Source organism: Cavia porcellus, unplaced genomic scaffold (assembly GCF_034190915.1).
Source record: "Cavia porcellus strain 051 isolate PalLab524CR breed Dunkin Hartley unplaced genomic scaffold, mCavPor4.1 scaffold_23, whole genome shotgun sequence".
In the NCBI taxonomy this organism is placed as follows: domain Eukaryota; kingdom Metazoa; phylum Chordata; class Mammalia; order Rodentia; family Caviidae; genus Cavia; species Cavia porcellus.
Window position 1 is genome coordinate 5,947,250 of NW_026947506.1, and position 21,772 is coordinate 5,969,021.

Genomic DNA, 21,772 nt, shown 5'->3' on the forward strand with positions numbered 1-21,772 from the left:
AACCAGTCGGCAAGCTGAGGCTCGGAGCAAAGGGAAAACAACCGTGAGAAGCACTAACGTGGTGGGCAGCTGCTCTGCAGCCCTGGAGAAGCAGCGCCAAAGGCTTTACCCCTCTCACTGCTGAGCATAACGCATCCAGGCCGGGGGTTTAACTCAGCACATGGCACCTGCCTGACAAGGTGAGGGCCTGAGCTCCATTCCTGATACCAATAACAATAACCACCTCATCTGCCAGCTGCCAGCTGAGGAAACCGAGGCTGGGCAGTGAAACCCAAACGCCCAAAGGGTCTAGCTATGTATTCTCAGATGTGGGCTCAGGCCTGTGAGTCTGATTTTGGTCACTCTCAGTCCTCCACAACCCCCTGCATGATTCAGGGAGATGCCAGGCTGTGCAGGGGCCACGCTGATCCTTCCAGAAGTTTAATCCAGCCTTAGCCATGCTCACTGCCATCCTGCCACACACCCTGTGCCATACACACAGACGTACATGCATGTGCACAAGCATTGTGCACAAGTGTATCCAGTGCACACATATGCATGCATGAATATGTGATACACAGATATATGGACATGTGTACACACATGCCTGTACACAGCTATACATGTACACGGACACATGTGCATGTATGTACATATGCACATGTACTTGAATATACCTGCATGTGCATATGAATGTGGGTGTGCACACCATGCGTACATGTGCACATGCATATGTGTGTGTACATGTACACACATGCTTGGTGCCCATTTAATGCACATATACGTACAGGCACGGCACACAATCCTCCTTGTCTTACTGAGCTGGGTGAAGGCTGATGGTGGGAGCGGAAGGGCAATTTTCTAAACCAGTCCCACTTCCCACCAACACCCCCAAGAAGGACAGAGACCCAGCAACCCTCGGGGACCCCATGGGAGCCCCCAGCTGGCAGGGTTAGTCACACGGAGGAGCAGGCCCTGCAGGGAGCAGAGCCTGGGACCTGCAGGCTGTCAGAAGCTGGACCAGGGGCTCAGCATGGCCAGGCATCCAGTCCCACTCCTGGGCTGGGCAGCTCCACCTGGGCACCTGTGTCCAGCATGACACAGGAGGAGCAGAGACTCAAGTCTTCTTTGCCCCGTCCTGGACAGACAGATGCACAGATACGGGGTGGCCTGCCCCTGCCTCACCCCACAGGCACAGGGAGGCAGCCCCAGTGAGAGGCTGTTTCAAGACATCATTTCCAAAAGACTGAGCCAAACCAGTGCTCAAACCTCCTCTGTGGTATAAATTATGTGGGTTGAACTAATGAGCTATATGTATCTTTCATCCCCTAATTAACTGCGGTTTAATGAATTTCTGAGCACACTGCTGCCAGGACAGCCTTGCAGCCCAAAAGAGTCGCTCCCTCTCCATTGCAGGTAAATATTTAAGGACCCCAAATTAAAGGGAGCATGGGGGCCCCAAATGGGAGACTGGGTGCTACCCGGGGAACTGGACCCCGTCCCGTTGACTCAGTGTTTTCATTTCTGCTTTCTCCACCAAGGAGCTGGACAGTGACTTCTGGCGCCAGGAGCCTGCTCCAGCACTGAGCCTGGGCACCTTGCTCCTGCTGCCCAGAGCCTCACCCCGAGGGAGGGACGAGGACGCCACATCTGCTGCCTAGGGGTGCGCGCACACACACATCTCGGTGCAGCCTACACAGCCAGGGCCCTGAGGACATCGGATCCAGGGTTCCCAGCCCAGCTCCTCCCCTCTCCAGGGGGAGGGAGGCACCTAATCATCCCTGACCCCCAAGGTTCGCAGCCACTGTCCTCCGGCCCCTGAGGTCAGCTCTGCCCTGCACCCCAACTAACCCGCATTCAAAGTGCACAGCACCTTCTCACACTCAGCTTCTGCCCAAACGTCCCAGTGACAGTGTCATCCCCAGCACTAAACAGGCACCTCGGCTGCTCCCTGAAGCCACATGGCTAGGCAGCTGCCCCCAGCTGTCTGAGAGCTGTCCCTGTCCTCATGCCCACGCGAAACTGGAGCAGTCCCCACCCCACGCAGCTGCAGATCAGACATCAGTGTGGGGAGAAGGTGGTGCGTACCTCCCGGGGAGGTAAAAGGATGATGCTCCAGTCCTGGGCTCCACAGGACCTGGCCAGCTGCCTCATAGGCAGGTGCCAAGAGCCCCAGGATCTGTCCATGCAAACCAGATAGGGAGAGGAAAAAAGACAGGTGCCTGCCTTGTCCAGCACAGGCACTGGGGCTGCCCAGGGTGGCTCAGGCTGGAAGGACACTGCCTCCGGAACTCAGGGACAGGGGCCCATGGAGGGTGCTCTGTCCCTGCTGTCCATGGTCCCTGCTGTTCCACACCACCCTCAGCTCAGGGCCACTGAGGTAGAACCAAAGGCTTCCGGGAAACCACAGCCCACCCCCAACCCAGGCTCCATAGCCCCTGGTGCAGACACCGCTCTTCTCTCCCCTTGGCCTCTCTCTTGGGTGGTGACGTGTGTCCAGCTCAAGAAAACGAGCGGGCTCTCTGCAGGGCCAGGTCACGACACAGAGCAGGGCAGCCCTGGGAGGAGCCGGCAGGCCTCCCAGCCCTACAGGGCCACAAGGCCACACCCCAACAGCATCACCCTAGGTATCAGCCTGGCTCCTCCTCAGATCCCCCATGGCCCCCGAGCCTGGCCCCCCCTCCTGCCTCTGCCCCCAGGACTAGCCTCGCCCCAAGCAACACCCCCTTATCTTCCTGGCACCTTGCTGCTCACACTGGATGGCACAGTGCAGGTGCTTGTCTGAGGCTACTTCTCCGAAATGATGCCTCACACAGGGTTTCCCCAGCCAGGCTGGGTCCCACCTACATCACAACCATCACCACCACCACCCCCGACTCTGGGTCAGCTCAGGTCAGTTCCCACCACTTCAGAGCCACCTCTGCCATCAGAGCTACGGTGCCATCCTGAATCACTACACACGAGCTAATGACAGCCCAGCACACAGGACTTGTGTGCCCACTCCACCTGGAAACTGGGCTCATCTAACGGAGGTGTCCATTGCCTGGCACCAGGCCTGAAGCACCCTAGGTGTAAGAAATGCTTCCTGGCTGAGTGACAAAATGGACTGACAGTCAGCTGGGGGGCAGAGAGAGAGAATGGGAGATGTTAAGTAGGTGGGAAGATGCACAGAGGGACGGAAGAATGAGTGGGTGGACAGAAGGGATAGATGGAGGGATGGAGGGATGGATAGGTGAGTGGGTGGGAGGACAAAGAAAGGAGGCAAGAAAGGGATGGACAGTGGGCGGACGGAAGGTACAGGAATGAGTGGTGAGAAGAAGGACAAATGGATGGGTAGATCAATTGATCGACTGATCGATGGATGGATAGATGGATAGATAGAATGGTGGGTGGATGGAAGGATGCACAGATGAAGGAAGAAAGAGGGAAGGGAAGGAGAGGAAAGGCAAGGCAAGGTAGGGTGAGTGGAAGCTTGGATGGATGGGTGGGTGGCAGGGTGGATGGACAGACAGATGAATGGGTAGACAGAAGAACAGCTAGACGGTGGGTGGATGGATCAATAAACTCTCCAACTAATCACCAAAGAGACCAAACCAGTCCTGTGAAACCAGACTGCTGACAATGCACTGTCTCTGAGGAAAGCAGGCAAAGATCAGCCCCTGAGGGGCCGGAAGGCCTGACCACAAGAGTCTCTCTGAGTCGGGGAACGGAAATGAGATGGGCAGGAGCCAGAGTCCTGGGAGTGGAAGGGAGGAGTGAGGAGTGTGGAACAGGGACACTGAGCAGACAGGAGACCGGCATAGCTGGGCCTGGGCAACAGCAGCCAGCCACACCCTGGAGGGACAAGAAGGGTCCACACTCCCACTGGAGGGGCCCAGGCAGAGTAAAAGGATCAGCTGACCCAGCTCCAGGCCCTGCTCACTCCCAGGAGGCATCGGCAGTGGGTCCATCTGTGCCAGTCCCCCACAGCCACCAAGTGCCACAACTCAGAGGTAAGTCATCAACAGGTACCTCCCCAGAGGCCCTAGACTTTTGAGGGGTGCTGTGTGAGGTCACAGGCAAAGTGTGCAGGAGCCTGCCAGTGCCTCCTGGACACAGCCGGACTCTCCTTTGAGTACAACAGGAGGCCACAGGACCCCAAGGACCTGGCCTCAATGTGGACCCTATTTTTAGAGCTTGGGAAATGAATCCTTGGCTCCAGGCTCAACGGAAGGGGCTGCCCACCCCCAGAACCCGCAGTGCTCCTTCCCGAGGGCCCAAAGCACTTCCACAAAGCAGGCAGATGGTGCAGTGGCTTCAGCTGGTGGAGGCACCATCTAATAAGGCTGCTCCTACCAGCAGCGGTCACCTTCGCTCCCCTCTACCCCACCCCTTCCGCAGGAGGCTGCCTGGACAGAGATGGACCTGCAGAGCCAACCCAGGAGGGGCCAGGAGGGGCCAGGAAGGGCAGGGAGGGGTCACAGCTTGGAATGACAGAACAAGAACAGCAATGCGAATCCACAAAAAACAACCTGAGCTTGAGAACCAGCGGATCAGGAAGATCCCTGAACTTGGTTCAAGCCCACCCGCTCGGGCCCTCCACTTTCTGCCTGGAGAGAGGGTGTGATAGCCCAGCTGCTGTCCAGATGGAAAGGGGCGGAGACACTGACCAGCTCACAGCACGGGGCCATTGCAGGTGGGAGGAAACGGGGCATCCCACCCCTGCTTTCCAGGGAGGAAGCTGGCACACCTGCAGCCACCCCTCCTCCTCAGCAAGAGCCAAAACCACCCGACAGCGAGGTCTACACTTAATTTTGGTGCAGGATGGTCCAGGGGAGCACCCAGAACGGCCTGCCTCCCAGTACCTGTCCCTGTCCACTGTGATGCTTATTAGCCAAAGGCAGGTGGCCAGAGGCTCCACACCAGGTCCACCAGGTTCTCAGGAGGCAGGCAGTGCCCAGATGCCCTTGCTTGGCAGTAGGACCTGTGCCTTGCAGGGGGGCAGGGAGGCTGGAGAGGGCCCAGTGTGAGGCCTCCACTGCCCCTGGTCCCCTCCGGTCCTAGCTTCAAGGAGCCCTCTACCATTATGACAGAGTCTGCCCTAGACCCAGCCAAGGCCCCCACCCCACCATCCTCTCACCTCTCAGCACAGACCTGGCCATTGCACCAAGGGCCACGCTGGGTCCCCGAGACTCCCCTCACTGATCCCAACCTCTCCTCTTGCCCCTGGCTCCCATGTTTGTGGACACAGAGCCATTTCAGAGTTCCATGCCTTTGCCTGTGCCATTCCCTCTGCCTGGAACACCTGTCCCTTGACGCTGCTCTGCCTGCAGGTTCAGGCCCAGCCCAAGTGTGGCTCTCCCGAGAAACCCCTACAGGTCAGGAGAGTCTCTCACCCTGGTCTCCCCGTGTGACTGCATCCAAGCACCAGTCACCAGGACAAAGCCTGACTCACAGGACAGCCTCATCGATGGGGATGGATAGATGGACGGGTGGACAGGTGGACAGGTGGGGAGGGGGATGGATGGGTGGGTGTGTGGGTGGGTAAATGCATATACGCAGACGTCTGTGTCTGAATGAAGGAGTGAACACATAAGCAGGCCCATCAGGAGTTCCACACGAAAAGGTGCAGAGGCAGGAGATAGCATCAGCTCAGTCTCCTGTGGTGACACTCTCCCATGCAGCTGAGCAGAGAAGACTTCCTCTCCTCAGACCACGCAGCTGGTCCTGAGCAGAGGCAGAGGAACATCCACGGCAGCTTCTTCAGCCTCCTGACAACACTGCGCCTGCCCCTCTCTTCCTCTGAGCAGCCTCTTAGCTCTGACAGATACCTTCCCGGGAAAGGCCTTCCTGGGACGAGGTGGCTTGAGGAGGCCTCAGCACAGGAAAAGGCTCACCCGCAAAGAGAGGGCACGAGTAGGGTGGGGTGCTGAGTGAGCTGTGTCTCGGGTCCCCTGCAGGGACACACACAGGCTGGTTATCTCGGGTCCCCTGTAGGGACACACACAGGCAGGTCCAAGGAGCAGAAAACCGTGTGTACTTTCTCATATGTGATAAGACAAGATGATACGACAGCCCTGAGGCTACGGCCAATCCCCACAGCCAGGGCTCGGGGTCCCTCACTGCAGGAGGCCTGTACCCCAGTCTTGAAGCCTTTCCCTGGAAAACCCTAGGCTGCACCCTCCCACTGGGCTCCCCAGCGTGCCAGGCTGCAAACAGGGCTGACTTCGGAATTGACCAGAGTGGCCCCACCAGCAAATCCTGGATCCGGGGTGAGGAAGGATCCAGGCCCTCACCTGGCTGCTTTTCTGGTCACTGAGCACAAGGAACAGGGATCCCCCCTCACACCTGGCACCCAGCAGAACTGCTCAGCGCAGCCGCCTGCTGAGGTTCCTCTGGCTGCCCTGCACACAGGGCTGCTGCAGAAACGGCTGTGAGCAGATGCTTCCTTTAAACACGGACGGCCGCCCACAGGATCCACAGATGGCAACAAGTGAGCAGCAGTGCCTCCCCCGGGGGTTGGGTCCCCTCTCCTTGTCACCACCAGAGGAGGCTGGGTGCTTGCTTCACACGGGAGGAAACTGAGGCTCTGGCCTTGTCTGCGGTCACCCCACTGCCAAGTGACAGGGCCCAGCCCAGAACCCAGTGGCAGCTGACCCCAGAGACCTGGCCTGGGCCGATGACGGGCTCAACATCTCCATGAGACAGAAGCGCCTTCCATCTGCCCCACTGCCCAAGCCGGGACCCGTCACTCATCACATCCCCTCAGAGCTGATCAGAGCTTGCCTTGCTGGGGATATTGTGAGACCCCCTCACCTCCAACCTCCCATGCTCCAGTGCACCCCACAAAGCCCTGCACTGGTACCGTCATCCCACTGCCCCCTAACAATTATGGATGGGTCTGTGTAAATGCATCCGCCAGGGGCACAAATAAACGGATGAAGGTCTGACACCACCTCCACTTTGGTGTGCAAATTCCATATGTCTCCGGGAGCAGAGAGGAAACACATTTTCCCCTAACAAGCTGCTATCCACAACTTCCATTTTTCTGCACCGAAGACACTCGGCATCCGTCACCTTTGTGGATAGCCAAGTGACACTCCCTGGCACCCGAGATCCTGGGTGGTGCTAGGATGCATTTCCACATTGGGGGCTGCCCTGAGATAATGTCACCGTCTCCAGGGGACCCTGGCAGAGCATGCACTGCTTCTGCCCAGCCTGAACTTCCTCTGCAATGATTTCATGCTGAATTTGCTGAGTCTCTCCAAGCGAAGTTATACACACCCAAGACTACTGTGTTTCTCCAGGCCTGCGGCACATACTTCATCCAGCACGTAAGTGGTGATAATATTTGGAATAGGTTTACTGACAGAACCCAGGCCTCTGTGCAAATAACTCTTTCATGACACAAAGTACTTAACGAAGAGGAGAAAAAGCATTACTCATGTTAAATTCAAAGTGAGCGCTTTGTTCTCGATTGCCAGAAACCCAGGGAATGTCCTTAGCTATCTGAGGTTACAATGAAATTCACAAAGGGTTACATTTGGTAATTACATTTACCGTAGCTATAGAAACTGGGGCATCAGACAGCCAGGCTGACAGCTCTGACTCTTCCCCCACAAGAATGGCTCGGCTACACGGTGCCGTCTCCGAAGACCGGGCTCTGGGTCACCCTGGGTTACCCCTATCTGGGCATCGCCCCAACTCTTGGGAGAACCGTGTCCCCATAGGCCCCAGGACACAGGTTGCTCTGGACTAGAAACTGATGATAAAAGACAGAAACGAGAATGCGCTTCCTGTGGCTTCTGAAAGCGCACCAGGCATCAGCGCCCGGACTCGGGTGGCTCCGAGGCGGATATATCACTTACAGTCGCGCCGCGGTGTGCAGCAATCGGCTTCCCAGCACCTGATGCTGGTCTGGAGCTCATGGGGCTCCTCGGCCCGCGGGCAGCAGAGGTGGACAGCTGGCCAGGGCCAAAGCTACCCAGAGAGGGGAGCAGGGGCCACTACAGCTTCTGCCCCAATGGGAAACAGGGCCGAGGTCCCAGTTATCTCGCCCCTTCCCATCTGGCCGCAACCACACCGCTCACCATGCAGGACACAGCCAGCACTTGCCCTGCAGCCAGAAGTACCAGGGTTCCCACACCATGGTTCTCAGAACGGGGCATCCAGCCACCAGGGTGGGGTGCCCAGACCACCACCTTTTAGAATCTGATTTTGGCAAATGCCCAGTTCCAACCCCAAGCCTAAAGAGACAGAAATTTGATGGTGGGGCCTGTCATCTGGTTTTCTTTAAAAACAAGATTTCCCAGTGATTGTGAGGCACATGATGGGGAAAATGACCAGGCTGCCTTTAGGTTCACCCAGGAAGCCCTCGATGACCCTGATGCATGGCTGCAGCTCCGCGGGGTGGGGTTCAGGGTCAGGGTCCCCCAGAGCTTCAGGATCATTCTGGGTAGCCAGGGCTGGGGCCTGGGTACTGCTCCTCAGGTAGACAGGGCCCAGCAGGCCCCTAAACCCAAGCTTGGCTGTGCCTAGCTGTGCCTGCAGCTCCCATGGGGGCACTCAGATGCCCAAGGATCTCAGGAGCAGACCTGGCCAGATCCATGCCCACTGCACGGGCCTGCCAGGGTGCCTACTCCTTGCCAGCCACTCCAAGGGCACCACCCACTGGAAGCAGGGGATACCCCCAGAAAGCAAGCCCACACCAGGACCAGCCCTGGGACACACGGTGAATGTCCCGCCTGGCCCTGGCCCCTGCCAGCCCCTGCTGACCCACTGTACCTCCTGCTCCAGGGACATCACCCTGCCACTCTCGTACTGGGCCCTGAGGAATCACAAATAGGCAAGCAGGGCCTTGGAGGAAACAAGCCAGGAGATGACCTTGCTGTTTTTGTTTTTCCTTTTCCAAAGATAGATTCTGTCAGTTACACTGAATCGATACTTTACAATTAATAATTAAAATACCTCTGCACACTTGCAGTGGTAGCGATTCAACAGGCTGAGGCCGGAGGGTGGCAAGTTTAAAGACAGTGTAGGCAACTGGGTAAAACTCTGTCTTAAAATACTTTTCTTATTTCTACATTTTTATCTGTCCATGTTTGCAGCACACAGCGATCAGACTCCTGGTGCCTGGCACCTCTTAACTCTTTTTGTATCCCCTTTCCTTCCCCCTCCATCTCTTAGTCTCTTCCCATTTGCAACAGATCTGCAGCCCCATTTCCTGCTATCTACATTTCATTTTACCCTGTATTCGCATTTTCGGTTTCTCACACAATATTTCAGCTTATGTGTCTACACAGAGTTCTCGAAAAAGGGCTGGGAACATAGCTCAGTGGTACAGCACTTGGAGGCTGGATGTCTGAGGACCTGGGTTCAATTCCCGGCATCACACACACAAACAAAAAAGTCTCCATACCTCGAGGCCTAAGTCAACGTGCACACACATGCACATGCAAACACAAAACACACACACACACACACACACATATACACACACGTACAGGCACCTTGGAGACACCCTGCTGCCCTGCGCTCTCCACTCCAGGAGGCCTTGCCTGAGTCTCCTGCACCCCCAGCAGACCCGGCCTAGCTCTGAGCACCCACAGCTCAGCCCAGGGTGCCTTCTCCTCCATTCTTCCCCAGACAGACCGTGCCCACTTCCCACTGGGTCACCAGAGGCCAACAACAAGACCACAGCCTTGGGCCTCACCTGTACCACCCAGCCCAGCACAACCCTTCCCGCCCTATGACTCACGCTCCCAACCAGCACAGGGCCCCTCAGCCGGGCCTCCTGTGGGGGGGCCTCCCACACTGTGGTCTCAAGTCACAGCTTGCCTCCTTCTCCAAAACACTGTCCAGCCCTCCAACAGTTGCCACAACTCTGCTGGCCTGCTGGATGCATCTGCAAGGTTTGTTCATTTGAATTCTTTTGAGAAAAGGCCTTGCTGTGTAGCCCATGCTGGCCCTGAACTCACAGCAACCCTCCTGGCTCAGCCTCCTAAGCGCTGGGATTACTCAGAGTGCACCACACTGCCTGAGTGGGTGTTGTCCGTGTGTCATCACACCATCAGGACAGCAATGAAACTGATCCCTTGGCATGAGAACCCACAGGGGAGCATGGACAGAGAAGCCCTCTCTCTATCCCAGGGGATCAGCACCTGAACAAAGTCTAGTTTGCAAGGCTGCTCAGGGCACCAGTAGGTGACTGAGTGCCCCATAACAGGGAGCTTAGTGGACCCTTGTCAGACACGCACGGCCCCAGCCTGACGGAGCAAGCCCTGCTCTGCCTGCATCTCCCGATTTGTTCCACCTTGCACCCTCCACCAGGCTACTCCAGGACCAGCTCTGGAAACCCCCATGTCCTGGTGTCCGCTTGGCTTCTGACTCCGGAGACTTCAGCAGTGGCTGTGTCCCCTATCTGAGGTCACAGTTCCTGCTGTGCAGCCTCTCTGCCTGCCCTCACCCCCACCCGGCCCACCCCTTCAGGCCAGAGCCGCAGCAGCTCCCTGTAACTGCTTCCCTGTCTCTAGGTGACCCCCATTCCTGTATGGCTCCTCTTCCTTTCGATCTGTTCAGGGACCTCTGAGAAGCTGGAGGAATTCAGTGGAGAGCCAGCACCCTCAGGGGCTAGCAGAGAGCCCATTTCTCCAGGGTTTCCCCAGTCCTCTCAGTGGATCGACCTTGGACAATCAGGTGCGTTCCGAGACTTCATTAACTAAGCAGGAGGGCATCTAACAACTGGGGGCGCCTCCGGGATCCAGCCTCAGAACTGTCTGCTCAAATGCTTCATGAGTGACTGGGCAGAGGACACCGATTGGTCCCACTCCAGGAATAATTAATACAGCATCTGGAATCCAAAAAGATCTTGGTCATCTAGAAACTGGGCCATACTTAGCCAAACAGCTCCACAGAGGAAGCTGGAAAGTTGCAGACACGAGAGCAGGTGGGAAGACTCAAGGACAAGTTTGGGGGAGACACTGGGGCTCAGTCACCTTCACAGGGCCAGAGGGAGGATGTGGTCACCCCTGTGCAGTAATGATGTGATACCCAGGGATCAGGGGATTGGGACTCCACTGAGTTCCATCCTGAGCTCAGCATCTGGTAGGGACTGTGGGACCATGGGATGGGAACAGAAGGGGACACCGGCCAGGAAAGGACACAGAAGCTCATCACAGGGAACAGCTGAGCGGCCTCGAGACAGCCAGGCAGCAGACTACGTGTGAAGGTGACATCAAGCCAGCCCGACACCTAAAAGGATTTCTCCAGGAAGATAAAGTACAGGGGAGCAGTGCCCAGGACACGCTCCTCTAACCCAGTTCACACCATCGGCGACAAACTGCAACAGAGATGCTGCAGAACCAACAGCGACAGCGCACCAGGCACAAAGCACCACTGTCAGCAGCCCTGGGCTCCCACCCCAGCAAGGGTCCTAGCCAGCCTCCCTCACCCACCCCAGACCTAACCCCACCTCCCAGCAAAACAAGAAAGGAACAGCAGAGAAAATTCAAAAACGAGTAAAAAGAGATAAAAGAGATAAAAGTCCCTGGAGTCCGATTCTTTGAAAAAGAAAGTAGTACAATTTCAGAAGAATGCCCAGTCCTAAAATAGACTCACATGTAGATTTGGGGGGAAAATGCTACCAGTTATTTTCAAAGAGGAGAAAAATGACATTATAGCCACTGAAAAGCAAGGTCCAAGACAAATGAGTACCTCTGGGATTCTACTGGAACCACTGTTGGAAGGTATTTTAAAACCAGAATTGGCACTACCAAAACACACACCGGTAAACTAAAAAATACACTTGAGCGATGTGTTAGTGAGGAAAGACACATTCTTGTAACAAACAAATGTCTGAAATATTTCAGTGGCTTCAGTCAGCACAAAACTTCTTTCATGCATACTGCACAGTGACGGCAGACTGGCTCTGCCATCTTCACCCAGGATGCGGGCTCCAGCTGCAGGGCAGAGACCATGGTGCAGGGCAGAGCCAAGGACTCCTGCGGCTCCAGGCCCCAGGAAGGAGATGGTAACATCACTCGCGCCTCATTGGTCCCAGAAAGTCACATAACCAGCTATGATGTCAGCAAGGCAGCCTGTGACTCCTCCCACTGACGGAAGCCTGGCTGTTTGGAACAGTAAAGCAACCTGTGAGACTCGCCCCACTACCAGCCATGAGACTTCTGACTACGGCAAGGAGGAGCCCACATCAAGGGCTGTGTCCCCCAAAGGAGACCTAAGACGTGAAGGAAGCGCTGATGCCAGAAACTGAAGGACACAGTCAGCAGAAGGGAAGGTCTATGCCCAGGTGGATGAAGCTTGACCTCAAAGGCAAAGGCCAGGGCGGCGGTCTCAGGAGGGAAAAGGCAGAGCTGACAGCTGGATGCAGCCCCCAAAGCTACAGTCCTCCCGAGGGAGCCCCAGCCCCTGCCCCAGGCGAATGGCAGGATCCTCCCGGGCGGTTCTCAGAATTCACACCCACAGTATGGTACCGAAGGTACGGAGCTCTGAGAGCTCTCCCCACTCTAGGAGGACGCAAACTCCCTGCGTGCACAAAACGTCGCTGAATCACTAGAGAGCATTATTAAAATGTATTAAAATATCTAATTATATGTCAAATTACATATTAACTTACATTAAAATACAAATGATCAAGAAATACCAGGCAATCTCGGGCACCCACACCTGCAGCCGCACGCGCGTAGGAAACAGTCAGGCCCAGGCCCAGGCCCAGCCTCTCACAGCAGCCCAGGTGCCATACGTGGGGGACAGGTACTCGGGTGCAGGGGCACAGAGACAGGAGGCAGGCAAGCAGGGGAGGAGGGCGGCTGGGAAGAATACGGCAGCAAAGCGAGACCAGGGGAGCCCGCACGTGGTACAGGAATGTCACAGCGAGCCCCTTAATCGCTACCTCCACGTGCTAATAATTATACATTCATTTTAAAAGGCTGCTCCTAAGACCCCCCCCCCAAGCGGCTCCCTCTTGTGGAGACAAACGTGCACAGTGCCTGCTCCACAGGGAGCTCAGTGGTTTTGCCCTGTGAAGCCCCACGCAGCTGTGCGTTCACTCAAATCAGACCCTCGCGGGCCTGGGTAACTCTGTCAATCCCCACCGGGCCTCAGACAGTCGCAGATGTGCCCCGCCCCCCACCTGAAAGCTCAGGCACACCCCCCTCCACTACCCACGCTTTGGGAGGCATCAGGAGAGCCATCCTCCCTGCCCTCGCCATGGGGTCTGCTCCACCTTGGGCAGGGAAACTCAACCACTGTCCTGGTGATAACTTTGCTGCTTCTAAGCCTGCACTGCCAGGCACCAGGCCAGACCCTGAACCCCATGGTGAGTCCGTTTATACCAAGCCTCACTTGCAACGGGTCCCAAACCACCCTCATTTTAGAAACGAGGAAAAGCCCAGCTCAGAGAAGTTCCCTACAGTCACACAGCAAGTGACAAGAGACTCTGAAATCAGGTCCATCTCCAAAACCTGCGACTCCCTGCCCCACCTGTGCCTGGCTCCACCTTGGTCCCTGGATGGTAGCGGGGCCTCCAGAGGCTGCTGCTCTCCACGGAGAAGACACACTAGGACACTAAAATTGGGAGACACTGCAGACGGCTCCAGAGGGAACCAGAGAGGCTGCCAAGAGATGGAACATCCCAGCTCTAGCCCAGAACGCACTGGAAGTGTGCAAACCTCCATTATAGACGTGGCCAGGGTCTCCAGAGCATCCTGAGTCGCCACTGGACCCAGATCCCCAAGCACCAGGCTCTCAGACAAGACAACTGGCCCTTCGAAGTGGTCTTGGGTTTCCTGCTCTCATCTGATGGGAGCAGGTGCTGTCTGGGAGGTCCCACATCCCCCAAACACGGGCTCCCCAAGCCAGAGACATGGCCCCAGCGGAGGCTGCCAGGAGCCGGGCTCCCGAGCCCACTCATTCTCCAGCAGCCAAACCTATGGGTAAGTCCCCTGGGCAGGGGCACTGTTATTACCCCAATTGTGGATGAGGAAACTGAGGCTCAGACAAGTTCCATGGCTTGTAAAATACCAGGCCAGAACCAAGGCTGGGCCCAGTGCACTGGCTGGGCCAGTGTCATGTCACGGCCAGGCTGAAGGGTGCCCATGGGAGAGGGAACCAGGGACCTGCTTCTCGAGAAGGGTCGGCTGCATCCTGCGGTGAGGCTGGGATCCGTAAAGCAACAGCAGCACTGAGCAGGTCCGGTGAGTGCCGCACTGCTGCTGCTCTCGGAGGCCCAGGATTCCCCCAGGACCTGACCCTCACTGCTCTGCTAACCTGAGGGCCCAGGTGGGGGCACCTGGCACCCCACCAGAGATGCCCCATCAGCACCTTGGGCAACACATGCCGGATCCTGCTCTGGGAACCCCTGGGCTGGAGAGGCAGGAGCCAGGCCCTGGGCCACAGAGGATGCCAGCTGGACAGGACTGGGCGGGGGGTGGAGTGATGTATACAGCCAGCAACCATGGTACAAACCCTGTCACACATGTCACATCTGCCACACCCAGGACAGAGGACAGCTGCTATGTCATGATTAGTCCTTACACTTGGCCCAGGGCACAGCCTGGCTCTCCCAGAGGGTTCTGGGCTGCTGGTTTGTCTGGTGTGTGTTTGTCTGTTTTTGCAATACCGGGGATCAAACACAGATGCTTGCAACTAGGCTGCATCTCCAGCCCTTTTTAACTTTTTCAAGGTAAGGTCTTTTTAAGGTGCTGAATAGTTCAAGCCAGGCTCAAACTTTCAAACCTCCTGCCTTAGCCTCTAGGCTCAGCTTTCATCAGAGCTTTGGATCCCACCCAGCTAGGGGATAGCAGGACCCTAACCAGACCTTGGATCTCAGGAAGGAGAGCTTCTGCCACTTGGCCCCGGCCAGGTCCCAGGCCACTACATGAGGTCTCCATACTGTAGCCTCCTGGGTCCCCAGGCCTGCCCTCTGCCTGGACAGAGGACTGCCCCCAGAGAAGGCGGAACCCCACACACAGCCAGACAGCAGTGCCACCCCACCTGAGGTCTGTCACTCATGGTGAACTACCATCATAGTCCACCTTTGAACAAACCCAGCTCAGAGAAGTCAAACAGCCTGCCAGTAATGCCCAAGCCCAGGCACCGACCACCAGGCAATACTGCCTCTCCCGCAACCCACTTCCAACCCACATTCCTCCAGGGCCTCCCCAGTGGCCCACACAAGTCCAGGTCACCCATGGACCCCAGAGCCGCATAGAGCTGGTGCAGAGCACAGGACAGGCCGCAGGAAGCCAGGCTCCAGGCCCCAGGTTCCCAGACCCGCGCGCCCTCCCCCACCCGCGCCCTCAGAGGCTGCCTGTGTGGGAACTTGAGGCTCACGCTGCGAGGGAGGCAATTTATTCCGGAGAAAACATCTTTGTTCTGCGAGTGAACAGGAGCCATTTGCAACAATTTCATGCTCTGTTCGCAGGCCTGAGCAGGCCTGAGCGCACAGGCTGCTGCTTCAAGGCGGAGCCGTGCATAATGAGGCTTCTCACTGCCCCCACCCCACTGCCAGCCTGCCAAACTGGGGCGGGCACTGATCCACGCATCTGGCAGGATGCCCCAGCACTCCATCCGCCAGGACAGAATTGGTGGTGAGAGTGTGGACAGGGGAGAAACCCCCGCATGCCATGTTCTGCACACTGACGCCTGTACCTGGGTTATGTACCAGCCTTGGGCATCCCGGCCCAGGGTGGCCCAACTGGGGACCCCCTCTCCCAGCCCCAGGATCAGGTCCCCTACTCCATCTCCTGGAGACTGCAGCTCCTGGGGCCCCGGAGTCACTGTACCACAAATCATCCTGGACCCTGCTGCCAGGGCTGGAAACCCAGCTGAGCCACTCACTAGCTGTGTGCCCCTGAGCCTGTGGCCTTGCCTCTCTTGCCTGTTTCTCCACCTCACCACTCAGGCTGTGGTGAGAATTGAATGAGTTAATTATTTGTCAAGTGCTTAGAACAATGCCTGGCACACATCAAATGCTCACCAAGAACGGGCTGAAAATATTAATGTCTTTAAATCTAGGGCGAGTGTGTGTATCTGTCCACAGGCTTCAAAGACTGGCCTGCTTCACCCATCCCAGGCCTCTGCGCTCAGTTCCAAGTGGTGGGCACCCTGGACCACATCCCTCGGCCGGGAAGGGGCGGCTCCCGTCTGCAGAGGAGCACGCAGAGGTAGGACAGGGGCTGGAGCCTGCCCAGGACCCAGGAGGGCAGGAGTAGGAGCAGGATGTTCACCTGCAGGGTCAAGGTTTTGGAGTTTGGGGTTTTGGTTTTCAGTGGGACCTTGGACACTCCTCTGTCTTACTTTCCCTGAGGGTCTCCTAACTCTACCGTGCAGGCTGGCCTGGAAGAAAGCAGCTGGGTGCCCAGGTCCCCATCTCAACTGCAGCAGCACCCACCCTCAGCCTCAGCCCTCGGACTCCTCGATCACTGCCTGCAGGTTCTCTGTAGCACCATCCTGACCTGGACACAGGCCACCACTCCCTGCCTGTCCTCCTACACCTCTCATGTGCCTGCCCCCGCCCCCACCCACTGTACCCTACTGCCCAGTCCCTGCTACCCCTTACTCCTGGATGCAGGTCCCTGGACACCATTCCCACCTAGAAGCCTCAGTCCCCTCCAAGCAGCTCTCCCCAGCGAGGCCCAGTCCCAGAAGGTCCCTGGAGACTGCTGCTGGGCTTGGAGAACACACCTGCCACCCTCCTACCTGCCCGGGAGACCCTGGCCCATGCTGCCCACTGACCCTAACTACAGGGCGAGGTCACAGCGAAGCGTGGAGAGAAGAGCCGTGTCCCACATAGGAGCCGCTCTGCCCAGGCAGCTGCAGGCCCAGCCCCTGCCTCCTTCAGAGCAACAGAGAGGCAGGCATGCGGGCAGACAGACGCCCAACACAGAGACCTCCCCGCGCCCGGCGTCACCACACCCTCCTCCGAGGCCTCTGCTCTCTGCTCCCTCCGGGCCCTGGACGCCTAAGTAGGAAGCTGCCACCTGTCATTAAGCCCGGGCTGGGGGGGGGGCTTGCACTTACCCACCCTTTTCCTCCTTGCCTCGTTGTAGCAAGAAGCTGCCCTGGCCACACACCGTACCCTGCAGCCTTCCCTGGGAAACTTGGTATCGGATTGGGATAAACTCGGGGGCAGAACAAGGCCCTGGGCTAATCCCAAGTACTGAGGAAAAAAATCCTTATTCGTCTCCCCCTTCCTCCCTTTTGACCCCTGTCCTGGCTTCACCCTGACTGACACTGCTTCGGGGAAAGGAACTCGCTTTAGCAGCACCCAGCACTAATGCCTTGTGCCAGGCACTGTACCATGTGCTTTAAAACTCAAGGTTTAGCCAGGGAGAATCCTCCCACTTCACAGATGAGGATACTGAGGCATGCCCAGATACACACAGCTTCTAAGTGGCCCAGCCTGGATTTGAACCCAGAGCCCCAGGTCTTAGCATCAACCTGTTCTTGCCGCCTGCGTAAAATCAGACCCTCTGCCCAGGCAGCCTCGGAGGACAGCAGGTTCCGCTGGTTCCAATCTGGGCCTGCCTTCCTGTCTTCAGAGGCGAGAGGACACCAACATCTTACCGAGTTGAAGGCTGCTCCTAGTAAGATAGCAGGGAACCCATCTGCTCCCGCAGTTGATTTTCATTCGACAAGGTTCCCAGTGACAACAGCAAGAAACGACCCGAGGCTCTGCATGGCTGCCAATCTGCTGCCCTGCCTCCTGTGCCCAGCCACTCTGCTGCCGTGGCTCAGCCCCTTGCCTGTGCCCCCAAATCTCACCCCAAGCAGTCCTGGGCACCACAAGACAAAACAGCAGCGCTCAAGCCAGAGCCGCCCCAGGGGCCAGCACTGATGACCCGTCCCACGCCTGCTGGTCCCAGGCCCTCCCCTCATCAAGACCCACCCCCAATGCCCTTGAGATCCCAGGACCTGCCACCCATCCCAATGCACAGCATCCAGGACCCCACCAGCAAGCTCCAAAAACAGCCCTCAAATTCCCCCCAAACCCCTATGGCACACAGGGCACCCCTAACCACCCCCACACCAAGAACAACACAAGCCACCATCTCCCCCAAATGCATGGAGGAGCCCCTACGAGTACACCCAGCCCAAACTTCCCCATCCTCATGTGACTAGAGTGGCCAGGAGGATTGTTTCCAGGGGAGTCATGGGCTGAATCTAAACCTCCCCCCAAAGCTTTGTATGCTCCTAGATGGGGCCCCTGGGAAGTGGCTGGGTCGTGGGTGTGTGACCGTGGATCAGCACACGTGGCACTGGATCAGCCCACGGGTTTTTTTGGCACAGTTCTGGGTGTGGATAACAAGACGACCCCTCTGGGTATGGGTGGCTCCACCCAAAAGGCTGGCAGCGTGGCTGGAATAAAAGAAAAGGAGCAGATGCCGCTGCTTCTGCTTCGCTTCACTGTCTCTTGCCTACCCTGCCACGAACTGCTTCTCCTCTGCCACGCCACCGTGTCTTACAGCCAGCTCACTATGGACTGAACCTCAACAAACCGTGAGCCGAAACAAACCTCTCCTCCTCCTTTAATTTATAGGTGTTAGGTATTTTGTATCAGCAAAAAGACAGGTAACTAAGCCAACATGCTGCTCCAGCCCAGGCCCCGGTCTCTGGGGGTGTCAGCCCAGCCCACAGCCCTGCAGCATCTGCTCCACGACCTGCTAAGGGAGGTGCAGGAGCCACTGTGTCCCTAGATTGCAGTTCCACAATGGTCCCAAAGCCACACAGGCAGCTTCGCTGATTCGGGAAACCATGGGTTCAGCCTGGGAGGTCTCTCTACCCTTTCACTGCCGGAAATACTCCAGATCCAGACTGGGGATATCTTCCCCAGCCCCTGCAGGGGGCTTGTCTTCAAGAACAACTGTAAGGACATCTGTGAGGGCCCTGCACAGTGCCTGGTGGTCTGCTCTGGGCAGGGCCACATCAGGTCACATGAGGGCACAGTCTCGGCCACACCAGGTGCTGAATTAGTAAGGCGCCATCTACCTCCCACCACAGGCACAGGACCAGTCCTGCAGCCTTCAGGACCCCAAGATAACTCCAGTTTATCCTTCTTTACGGCACGTTTCCTTGAGAGGAAACGTGTAGGTGGGCCTGATACCATGCAGCCATCATCTGACAGGGTTGTGCTCCAAGCCACTCATTCCCAAGCCAGGATCTCTGGGGCCTTGGAGCCACATGGAGTCCACCCCGCAAGGACTTCCATAGGGACCACACTTGTGTCCACCTGACCCTGCCTTCTTTGGAACCTGGACTCCAGGCCAAGGGCTCTGAGTGCTACTGTCTTGCCCTGACCTGGAAAGAGCTCAGCTTCCAGAATTACAGGCCGCAGCCCCTGGGATCTCCCTGGCAACCCTGGAGCTTTTGTGTGTGGAGAATGGAGCTGATTCATCCGCGGGGGCACCGCAGGAGCTGCTGTTACGGGGAGAAGCCCGGAAGAGCCAGGCTGGGCGGTACCCAGGAGATGCCACACAGCCCATGTCTCAGCTCCCAGTGCCCAGCACACCCCTGGCCACACCTGCTCAGGTGGGGACAGCCCAGCCCTTCCTTCTGCTCCTCCTGGGTCCCCTGTGCAATTCTCCCCAGGGGCCCACAGCCCAGGGCTTGCTGTGTCTCCGTCCTCTCTCCCAAGGCACCCCTCTCTTGAGCTCTGACCACTCCTCTATTGCGCAGCACGCCCTGGGAGCCAGGGCCTGGCCCCCTCCCCTGAGCAGCCCAGCCTGCGAGCCACACACAGGCACCTTCCTGCCCATAGGAATGCAGGCGGTGAGCTGCCAGGGTGGCACGGAGCATCCCTGCCGAGCAGAAGGCTCAGGCCCAGTTCTGGCTATCCAGCTCGGTCTCCTGCCCCCAAGTGTCACCACCACTGTTTGGATGGTGGCTGTTGCCCAGCCAGCTCTGCAGTGAGGAAGGTGATGCCAGGGAGCAGAGGCAAACAGCGGAGCAAGGACTCTGCACTGAGACTCAGAGGCTGTCTCCTACTGGATGAGGGCCCCCCCTGTGAGCAACGCACAGCTTAAGAAAGAGAGCACCTCCTGCAGTGGCCAGGTCAGGGCCTCCACTGTGAGGTCACTAACACCCCCAGCTGGCTTCCTACATAGCCCCAGTGCCACTGCCCGGCAACATCTAAGAAAAGAAGGAAGACCAGGGCAGCGCCTGCTAGACAGGGGCTGCAGCAGAGATCTGGGCTGTGTCCATGACCTTGGGCAATGACCTCTGCCTCTGAAATCTCAGCTTCTTATCCTAAAACAGGTACCTCCCAGGTCATTCTTAAACAATGAAGTGCAAACACCATGCATAGAAGCTCAGCACACTGGCCTCCTCCAGCCCTAAGTGCCAGGGCCTCAGATTCACTCCCAAATGCCTGGAGAGCTGGGGGCAGGGTGAGCCAGGCACACCACCAGCCCAGGCTGCCAGCTGCATCCAACAGCCTCAAGGCTGGCAGATGTGAGCTGACACCAGCCCTTACCCGAAGGCCACAGAGTGACCTGGGCCGGGGTGTGAAGGGATCTGAGGTCACCAAGCCATCGATCCAGGTGCCACTCACACGTAAGGATTCTGAAAAATGCCGCTTCCGGCTCCCTGGGCACCTGGCCTGCACCAGCCCCTGGTCACTCAGGGCCCTCTCATCCTTGTGCCTCTCCAGGCCTCAGTCCTCCTCCTCTCCCGCCACAGCCGGCCCCTCACTGCCCTTCCTTCCCCCTCACTGCCACGCATGAGATGCTGCTTTGACTGTTTTTAATTTTACGGAAAAATAAATAAATAAAACAAAATTTTACAACAAAATAATAGAATGACAATAATTAATATACTGTGTAGTGTAACCTTCAAACTAGCTACTCAGAGTACAAGACACAGGCATAAAAACCCTCCAAGTGATACAGCACAAAGCTGTGTTTTCACTGAACTAAGACAAACTAGTGGCAGAACTAACTTCATTTTTTCCCTTTTTTCTTTCTTCTTTCACCCTTTCTGCATCCTAGTTTCTCTTTTCTTTTGAACAATTTCTTCCCACTTCACAGTATCTACTATACATTTTGGATCTTATTTACTCTTTCCATCAGGGAGACAATACAATGCTTACACATGTCAGTCCGACTTTTTTCACTCATGAGTATGCTCTCAAGTTGCGTCCATTTGCCTACAAAAGTCTCCAGTTTATCCTTCTTTACGGCTGAGCAGTCCTCTACTATATAAAAGACCACATCCTTTTTAACCACTCCTCAGCTGGCAGGCGTCTGGGCTGTTGCTAAGATCTAGCTATTCTAACTGCTGCTACACACGAGCGCACGTGTATTGCTGTGGGATGCTGTTTTAATTCTTCCGGGAAGCAGGAGAGACCTCTGCGGAGAATGAGAGCCACTCCCTGGCAGCAGCAGGGGCCTCGGAGATCAGTGCATCCACCGCAGCCCTCACAGCAGCCCTCATGGCTCTAGCCTGGGGAGGCTCAGGCTTGCACAGCAGGGGGATAGGGACAGACAGTGTGGCGATGCCCCTCAGGGAGTCCTGCTGGGCAAAGACACTGACTGGTGCCACACTTGCCACCACCCTCCCTGGTTCCAGGGACCCTCCTGGGCGCTTTATGCACGAGCCATGTGGAAGCCCCGCAGGACACCTGCCGCTGCCCCATTCCTTGGTGCCTGTGGACGCCTCAGCCCATGTCTCAGACTCCTCCCTACACGCTCCGCCCAGCATGGGGCACCCCCTTTCCGGAATGGCTGCACGAATCTCTCCTACCTGTACGCCCTCCTGGAACAGCATTTACCACCACATTCAATGAAACACGTGGAAA

General features: G+C 57.0%; 2 protein-coding genes and 1 long non-coding RNA gene across 7 annotated transcripts in view; 2 read left to right on the top strand and 1 right to left on the bottom strand.

The window, feature by feature from the left end:
• Positions 1-21,772, bottom strand: part of LOC100724914 (glutamate receptor ionotropic, delta-1) — a 580,436-nt gene that overhangs the window by 505,816 nt on the left and 52,848 nt on the right. The window lies entirely within an intron of this gene.
• LOC134472415 (uncharacterized) lies at positions 3,686-5,456 on the top strand. The gene is made up of 2 exons (XM_063233724.1): positions 3,686-3,971; positions 4,360-5,456. Exons 1-2 carry the CDS (start codon positions 3,692-3,694, stop codon positions 4,986-4,988), a joined length of 909 nt encoding a protein of 302 aa, XP_063089794.1. The 5' UTR covers positions 3,686-3,691; the 3' UTR covers positions 4,989-5,456.
• On the top strand, positions 5,514-6,919 carry LOC134472416 (uncharacterized). The gene is made up of 2 exons (XR_010042219.1): positions 5,514-6,451; positions 6,580-6,919. It is a non-coding gene; the product is annotated as an uncharacterized LOC134472416 (long non-coding RNA).

Excerpts from the sequence above, each read along its gene's own strand:
- LOC134472415 (XM_063233724.1), top strand. The coding sequence starts at position 3,692 with ATGAGATGGGCAGGAGCCAGAGTCCTGGGAGTGGAAGGGAGGAGTGAG. Across the intron at positions 3,972-4,359 it reads CCAAGTGCCACAACTCAGAG|GAGGCTGCCTGGACAGAGAT; the intron begins GTAAGTCATCAA and ends CCCCTTCCGCAG.